We start from the raw sequence: 9,423 nt of genomic DNA on the forward strand, positions 1-9,423 counted from the left end.
ATTTTGAATCCCCAGCCGAGACCGAGGAGGATGCAGGCAAGGGCAGGCAGCGCTCCGGGCAGGAAAGAGGGGGCTCTTTCCTGCCCCGAACACGTCACTAGACCACCAGGGCTAGATAGCAAGTGAAGGGGGGGGGGGGTATGTGACAGGGGGGCGGGGGAGGGGACTATGTGACGGGGGAGGGGAATAGGGGGCGGAACGAGGACCCGAAAGGGACGTGGTGGGGCGGGTTATGGGCGTGATGGGGGCGTGGCAGGGGCGTGGCATGTGTCCTCTTTTTCAGAGGACACAAAATGAGAATCCTAGTGATGTTATCTACTTAGATTGCCCTAAATATGCACTAAGACAACTGCAAACTATACAACGCTTCTATCCATTTGATATTTCTTTAAGCAAATTTGAAAAAGTGTCTACCTTATATATTCAATTGCACTGGCTACCAATAAAGGCAAGGGTTTTATTTCAATTTTATTGCATTATTTTTAGGGTTTTTCATGATGACACACTTTCTTATATGTTTAACTAGCCATTGAGCCCATGTAAACGGGCTAGTTTTGGAATGGGGGGGGGTTCCGAGCCCCCCCCTAGTCGCCGCCGGTACCCCCCCTCCGGCCCGAGCACTGTCTGTTATTGATCTTACATTGCACCACGCAGACGAAGCAGACACATCAGCAAAGCTGCCATCGGGACGGGCTTCCTTCTCTGCCTGTGTCCCGCCCTCGTGTGACGTAACGCGGCGAGGGTGGGACATAGGCAGAGAAGGAAGCCCGTCCCGACGGCAGCTTTGCTGATGTGCCTGCTGCGTCTGTGTGGTGCGATGTAAGTTCAATAAGAAAGACAGTGCTCGGGCCGGGTGGAGGGGCGGCGGTGGCGGCGACTCCGGGTGGGGGGAGCGGTAGCAGTGACCTCGGAGGGGGAGGGCGGAGCGGTTGCGAGTATGTCTGCGGCATGCGCAGTAGAGACTTCCCGCTCTGTCCCGCCCCCCTCATCACGTATTGATGCAGGGGCGGGGCAGAGAGGGAAGTCTCTACTGCGCATTTGCGAGTGAGTACGACACTCGCCTTTTATATGTTTGATTTGGTTCATTTCTCATCTGTATGTGCAAGATGGTCTCTACGAAAATCCGAGGGGAACAAATCTAAGAAACGTCCTAATTCATCTTTTGTTTATCAAGCTGCTAAAATATGGAGTATATGACCAGTCACTTTACAATCTCTGTCTAGCTATAAAAGGCTATAAAGACTATTTTGTTTCGCAGATATGAACGTTATAATTGAAACTGTAAGAGAAACTGTCATTTGAGGTGGTGTTATTGGAATTTCCTAGATGACTATCCTAATGTTATCTTCTTAAAACTTAGTTGGTATTAGCGGAATATAACAAGCATTATGTTATAACTGAAGGCAGAGGCACAAGTTGAGCCAAGGAGAATGTAGGGAGGGGGAGGGAGTACAAAACTGGCCTGTATGGGAGGAGCAGAGAGTTCTAGGGGGAACATGGGGAATGAGTAATCTGTTGATATAATTGGGGTATAAGGGAAGAAAACCCTTGAAGAGAAGAGTTAGAATCTTACATTTAATGCAGGCTGAAATGGGGAGCCAGTGTTCCAGTTGGAAGAGGGGAACGATATGATCAAAAGGCTTTGGGTTGTGTAATAAGGGTACAGTAGTAGATATGAATGAGTTGGAGTTATGTAAGTGGCTAAATATTGTGCAGCCTGAAGTGTTTTTCCTTCATATCTACCGTGTTTCCCCGAAAAAAAGACATCCTCCGAAAATAAGACCTAGTAGCGATTTTGCTACATTTGTAAATTTAAGGCCTCCCCCCCCCCCCCCCCCCCCCGAAAATAAGACCTAGCAAACTTTTTTTTTGCAGCAGGGCCGCCGAGAGCTGGACAAGGTCGCCCCCCCCCCCCCACATGAGGTCGCCGGGTCCCCCCTCCACCCGCCCTCCGTCACGCCGGAACTAACCTTAAACTCCTTTCACCTTCGCAACGGTACGTCAGGCGAGGGCGGGGCATGGAAGGAAGGAGAGGTCTGCCCTGCTGCTGCTTGCTGCTGGGAACTTGCGTTGCGAAGGTGAAAGGAGTTTAAGGTTAGTTCCCGAGTGACGGTGGGGGGCGACCTCGGGTGGGGGGGGGGCGATCACAATCCCAGAAAAATAAGACATCCCCCCAAAATAAGACCTAGCGCGTTTTGGGGAGGATAAATTAATATAAGACAGTGACTTATATTTGGGGAAACACGGTAGGATGCCTTTTGGAATATTTGTCTGACTCCCCTGAGCTTTGCACACCTCTGATTTCACAAAGAAGTGGAAATAAATAAACGTAACTGTGAACTGTTTTGTAACTGTTAAAAGCCCCGTCAGAAGCAAACCTGGAGTTTTCGTGTGTTTTGTAGGGTTGGAATTTCATCTGGTGCATCGATGACAAAAGCAGAAATATATTTTTTTTCTCACCCCTTTGGGATTTTTCTCTTTTCTCTAAAGCCAACTTGCCAGAAATTCCCAATGCTCTGGACCGCCACTTCCTCAGAGCCATCAGTCTGATCCACTCAGACTTCAGTCGGCTTCAGACCGCTCATGAAATAATGATCCGGTAAGTCCTGGCTTTCTCTACACCATGCATCTTTGCTGCAGCTGCTACTACTGTATACATGTCAGACCTGATAGACCTACCACGCAGGAACGCCAAAAAATCATCCCGCACGCTCCTTAATCTTCACTTCCCCAACTGCAAAGGTCTAAAATACAAACTAATGCATGATTCAGCCTTTTCCTACGTGAGCACACAATTCTGGAACACGCTGCCGCGCAGCTTAAAAACGCTCTATGAACTAACCAACTTCCTCAAACTACTGAAGACCCATTTCTTTAACAAGGCATACCACAAAGACCAACAAATATGAACTACAATACAAATATCCTGAACTGCCTTACAATATTTGCTTGTTAAACTACTAATATGTTCTATAACATAGTAACATAGTAGATGACGGCAGAAAAAGACCCGCACGGTCCATCTAGTCTGCCCAACAAGACAACTCACATGTGCTACTTTTTGTGTATACCCTACTTTGATTTGTACCTGTGCTCTTCAGGGCACAGACTGTATAAGTCTGCCCAGCACTATCCCCACCTCCCAACCACTAGCCCCTCCTCCCAACCACCGGCTCTGGCACAGACCGTACAAGTCTGCCCAGCACTATCCTCACCTCCCAACCACCAGCCCTGCCTCCCAACCACCGGCTCTGGCACAGACCGTACAAGTCTGTCCAGCACTATCCCCGCCTCCCAACCACCAGCCCCTCCTCCCAACCACCGGCTCTGGCACAGACCGTATAAGTCTGCCCAGCACTATCCCTGCCTCCTACCACCGGCTCTGGCACAGACCGTTTAAGTCTGCTCAGCACTATCCTCACCTCCCAAACACCAGCCCTGCCTCCCAACCACCGGCTCTGGCACAGACCGTATAAGTCTGCCCAGCACTATCCCCGCCTCCTACCACCGGCTCTGGCACAGACCGTATAAGTCTGCCCAGCACTATCCCCGCCTCCTACCACCGGCTCTGGCACAGACCGTTTAAGTCTGCTCAGCACTATCCTCACCTCCCAAACACCAGCCCTGCCTCCCAACCACCGGCTCTGGCACAGACCGTATAAGTCTGCCCAGCACTATCCCCGCCTCCTACCACTGGCTCTGGCACAGACCGTACAAGTCTGCCCAGCACTATCCCCGCCTCCCAACCACCAGCCCCGCCTCCCACCACCGGCTCTGGCACAGACCGTATAAGTCTGCCCAGCACTATCCCCGCCTCCTACCACCAGCCCCGCCTCCCACCACCGGCTCTGGCACAGACCGTACAAGTCTGCCCAGCACTATCCCCGCCTCCCAACCACCAGCCCCGCCTCCCACCACCGGCTCTGGCACAGACCGTATAAGTCTGCCCAGCACTATCCCCGCCTCCTACCACCGGCTCTGGCACAGACCGTATAAGTCTGCCCAGCACTATCCCCGCCTCCCAACCACCAGCCCCGCCTCCCGATCTTGACTAAGCTCCTGAGGATCCATTCCTTCTGCACAGGATTCCTTTATGCTATCATTATCATGTTTGCTTGTTAAATTACTGTTATGTTCTATCTTTTTCATTTTAATCCTTCTATAATGCTAAATGTTTATCTTCTTATATGCTTCCACTATTCATGATGTATTGTAAGCCACATTGAGCCTGCAAAGAGGTGGGAAAATGTGGGCTAGAAATGCAATAAATAAAATAAATGCTGAAGTAGAAGCTTATTTTCCATTTATGTCTTGGGAGTCCCATTGGCTACCTTTCCTTTCCACTTCTAAATGGAAAGCTGCTTTTAATCGCAGATCTCTAAGGTTTAGCTTTGCATTCTTGTTTTTTAACTATTATTCTTGTTTCATTTACTAATTATGGTACACATTCAACTTCTGAAACAGCGAAGGTGTTAACTTCTATTAAAGGTCTCACTGCACTTCCACCCTTTTGAGAGTTCTCCATCACCGAGACCCATTTGCTCTACTACAGGAGACCTCTAACTGGGCCACATTAAGCTCCCATGGGAAGATCGGCAATTTTTATGGATGGGCCTTCCCCCTTGGTCCAGACCCCTCCCACCACCACCACCAACCTGGTCCAGCAGTGCAGTTTACTAATTCTAATCTTGGGCTTACACTGCTTTCTCCCCCCAAAGGATCCAGAGCAGTTTACAATAAAATAGTGAACTACAGTTACATAAACGAAGATATTCCTGAGGATAAAAAGCAACGTAAAAGTGCAGAGCCACCCTCCGTTTTCACTGCTGTTGGCTGTGCAAGTCCCACCCCTCAGAAACAGGAAGTTAGATCAGAGGAGGGATGAGACTAGCAGAATCATCAGCAATGTCGACTGACAGTGACTCCATGCATTTTTGCTTCTTTTGATCTCTGGGAAGAAACTGCACCAGGGGAGGAGGAAGAAAGATTCTGAACCACAGTAGCCATGTGCTCAGGGCTGCTTTTGCTCATGGGCTCCCTGATAAGCTGGGCCTGGGGTAGTTGCCTCCTTTTCACATTGGTAAAGGTGGCCCCCTCGCCCCAGTCTATTTCAGCATATGTGACAGGTACTTGGTAGCAAAGAAAATAGCAGACTGTGTAGAAATGTAGACTTTAAGGACCTGGGAGCATGAGTAGTGAATATACACACATACCTGACTTGATTGTGTTTCGTCCGAAGGGGATGCCTCAGGGGCAGTAAATTACTGGAAACATACATGTATAGAACTTACAGTATCGGTCATAAAAACTGAATCAAATCTTAATGATAATGAAAAAAATATCATTCACATTAAAATGATAATTAAAAAAATAAATTCATCACTAAAAACCTAAATCACTGGTAAATGTCATTCAAACATTTAAAACCACACTGAAAGATATGCAGGAACCAATAGATACAGACATTAGTGGGCTTACCTAGTGGTGTAAATATTCAAACTTCACCAAACTGGTAAAAACGAGTGTAAAAATAAAGATAACTCAATATTGTAAAAGTTCCTTCACTTACAAATGGATTTTAAAAAAGGATGGAGATAGATGAAGCAACTACAGATTCCACCAAGATAGAATGCATCAATATCGCCAATATCAACTCCACAAGAACGACAGTTGGAAGTAGATATTCCGGTTTTTTATCTATCTCGCACTGCACTTACAGAAATAGAGATACACGTTTGAAGAAAGGGTCTTTCTTTTGTTCCTACTGTTCACTGTAATGGTTTTCAAACAAGGGTTGGCCTTTTTAAGGTCTCAAGCCTTTTCCACTAATTCACCATCACACATTGATTTCTCCATCGTCAAAAAACCTTCTACATGAATCCCTCCAGGTGCCATCGATCCAGCCATCCATACTTTCAATCAGTGGGTTCTTCATGAAGTTCATCTTCTTGAGAAGAAAGAAAAACAACGTTTCTACAACCTTTCTAAGTCAGATCACTCTTCACCAACTGTTCGATAGTGATAAAACCCGTCGACAAAGGGGGTAGCATTGTGTTACAGGACGGATTACATTAAGGAACTTCACAGACGACTTGGTGACAGAAATGACTATATCCCTTTAGAATCAGATCCTGCAACGGCTCTGTAAAAGGATATGGAAGAAATTATACAACTGGCTTCCCAAAGGGGCTTTCTAACCCCAAAAGAGAGAGAATTGATTTGAGTCGATTTTTATGACTGATACTGTATGTTCTATACATGTATGTTTACAGTAATTTACTGCCCCTGAAGCAGCCCGTTTGGGAGAAACGTGGCCATGTCGGGCATGTGTGTGTAAGGACCCAGGGGCTTGAGTAACATACATAGTAGATGACGGCAGAGTGAATAAAGTCTACATTTCTACATGGTCTGCTCTTTCTTTGCTGCCAAGGTTGGATCTTGCAAACCCTTTTGGCTTACTGTTTTATTGTGACAGGTACTTGTGCATATGCTGTGTTTTGTTTTCACAGTGCTGGCTGTTAGCCTTTTGTTCAAGTACCTTTGTTAGGGTGCAGCTTGTTGGTTCCACACATCCTGAGGGTGTGCAATTCTCTGTCAAGCTGTGCTACATATAGACTGCAGGTACCTTTTGAGAATTAAAGAACCCCCCCAACCCCCCCTCCCAGAAAAGAAAGGGATTGGCTTCTATAGAGCCGTGTCTAGTATACCCACCCTCATGGTATTCCATGTTTACACTACAGTACCAAATTTTAATTATTTTTAAAATTATTGTTTTATCTGGGGACCTGGAAGAAAAATGGGATTTTATTTAGATTTGGCTGGCATTGCATAGAAGTACACCAAATATACATATCGATCACAATTTGACACAGTCTTAAAACTGGCATTGTCATTAAGACACTTTTTTTTTTGTTACATTTGTACCCCGCGCTTTCCCACTCATGGCAGGCTGAATGCGGCTTACATGGGGCAATGGAGGGTTAAGTGACTTGCCCAGAGTCACAAGGAGCTGCCTGTGCCTGAAGTGGGAACTGAACTCAGTTCCTCAGGACCAGAGTTCACCACCCTAACCACTAGGCCACTCCTCCACTCCTTGGCATGCAAGTTACATGATCAATCTTCCATCATCCTATCTTTGATACGAAGGACAGAGCCTTCTGAAGATTTCCCTCTTCCTCCCCCCTCCACCCAGTTTAAAGCAACGTGTGCACTCTGTTCACAGCACGTGCTTATCCCTGTGGGAAAAGCGGATGGGCCTGGCAATGTACATAAGGAGTGTTTTGTTTTTAATTACCAATCTGTATTTTCCAGTGAGGAGTTTCCACCTGCAAACTCTGCAGAGACTTTGTACCTGTGTCCCTGCCAGAGGGGGGGGGGGGGGGGTGGAATCTTCAGGAAATTGGGTTTTCAAGCTATACTGAGGAACAGGGGAAAGGCCAGGCTGGAAATAGCCCTCGATGTACTATAATTGCTCATTTTAATCTTGTCTTAAAACAGTGTTTTGTAACTGTGTTTTAATATATGCACTGAATATGTTTATTACCCTTCAGGAACGCGTCCACTGCCATTTATGGCTGCCAGAGTCCAGTTCAAGAAACCTATTTCCAACAACTGGCCGTTCCAATTCATAACTCCGGCGTGCCTAACCCTCTCGATACTGCCTTCAGTTTACCGGGGAAAGCCAAACAGAAACTGCTCAAGCATGGAGTCAACTTGCTTTAATCCTTCTTTTCTTTTACAATTACACTATTTAACTCGGTTTTGCTAATGAAATATATAGTACATACAGACTGAGGAAGAAACCGAGGGCACGTCGCACCCGCTTGGAAAGGCTGTTCTGTAAGTGAAAAGAAACCTCTCTTTTCACTAGCTAGAATACAGTTAAAACTCACAATTTTATGCTGCATCATATTCATTTTCAATATTTTAGTATATTTATAGTTCTTGGTACGATTCTCACATTCCATTAATAGAAGGAGGAAATTGGTAAGTTAAGTTAAGGAATGGATCCTCAGGAGCTTAGTCAGGATCGGGAGGCGGGACTGGTGGTTGGGAGGTGGGGATGGTGCTGGGCAGACTTGTGCGGTCTGTGCCAGAGCCGGTGGTGGGAAGCGGGACTGGTGGTTGGGAGGTGAGGATAGTGCTGGGCAGACTTATACAGTCTGTGCCAGAGCCGGTGGTTGGGAGGAGGGGCGGGTGGTTGGGAGGCGGGGATAGTGCTGGACAGACTTGTACGGTCTGTGCCAGGGCCGGTGGTGGGCAGCGGGACTGGTGGTTGGGAGGCGGGGATAGTGCTGGACAGACTTGTACGGTCTGTGCCGGGGTTGGGAGGAGGGGCGGGTGGTTGGGAGGCGGGGATAGTGCTGGGCAGACTTGTACGGTCTGTGCCGGGGTTGGGAGGCGGGACTGGTGGTTGGGAGGCGGGGATAGTGCTGGACAGACTTGTACGGTCTGTACCGGGGTTGGGAGGCGGGGCTGGTGGTTGGGAGGCGGGGATAGTGCTGGACAGACTTGTACGGTCTGTGCCGGGGTTGGGAGGCGGGACTGGTGGTTGGGAGGCGGGGATAGTGCTGGACAGACTTGTACGGTCTGTGCCAGGGCCGGTGGTGGGCAGCGGGACTGGTGGTTGGGAGGCGGGGATAGTGCTGGACGGGGTTGGGAGGTGGGGCTGGTGGCTGGGAGGCGGGGATGGTGCTGGGCAGACTTGTACGGTCTGTGCCAGAGCCGGTGGTTGGGAGGAGGGGCGGGTGGTTGGGAGGCGGGGATAGTGCGGGGCAGACTTATACGGTCTGTGCCCTGAAGAGCACAGGTACAAATCAAAGTAGGGTATACACAAAAAGCAGCAAATATGAGTTATCTTGTTGGGCAGACTGGATGGACCGTGCAGGTCTTTTTCTGCCGTCATCTACTATGTTACTATGTTAAGTCCTTGTCAAGCATTCAAAATCTGCTGATGTGAGCAGACCAACTATCATGGTATGCTTTTGAAAATGAATGTTTCAGCTGGAAAATCTTCCAGAAACCTGGACTTGACAGCGAGTGAGACAGCAGCATTCAGAAGTGGTTAAGGTTTCTGGTCTTCTATAATAATGACGAGTTCTTATGGGGGACAGTGTCTCCAGAGGGTTGGTTTTGTACCTAGCCAGTCAAACTAAGACCACTTTACTTCACCAACTACAGAGGAACAATCAGTTGTCCAACCAAGATCAAACCAAGAAAAGGACACATAGTAACATAGTAGATGATGGCAGAAAAAGACCTGCACGGTCCATCCAGTCTGCCCAACAAGACAACTCATGTGTGCTACTTTTGTGTATACCCTACTTTGATTTGTACCTGTGCTGTTCAGGGCACAGACCGTATAAGTCTGCCCAGCACTAGCCCCGCCTCCCAACCACCAGTCCCGCCTCCCAACCACTGGCT

General features: G+C 48.0%; 1 protein-coding gene across 1 annotated transcript in view; it reads left to right on the plus strand.

The window, feature by feature from the left end:
* Positions 1-8,032, plus strand: part of HPS4 (HPS4 biogenesis of lysosomal organelles complex 3 subunit 2) — a 53,845-nt gene extending 45,813 nt beyond the window's left edge. The window contains exons 13-14 of the mRNA XM_030219215.1: positions 2,491-2,599; positions 7,551-8,032. Of these exons, the coding sequence (XP_030075075.1) occupies positions 2,491-2,599; positions 7,551-7,722 (281 nt within the window). The 3' untranslated portion in view covers positions 7,723-8,032. The remainder of the gene's footprint in view (positions 1-2,490; positions 2,600-7,550) is intronic.
* Positions 8,033-9,423: the final 1,391 nt, after the last annotated feature.

Source organism: Microcaecilia unicolor, chromosome 11 (assembly GCF_901765095.1).
Source record: "Microcaecilia unicolor chromosome 11, aMicUni1.1, whole genome shotgun sequence".
Lineage (NCBI taxonomy): Eukaryota > Metazoa > Chordata > Amphibia > Gymnophiona > Siphonopidae > Microcaecilia > Microcaecilia unicolor.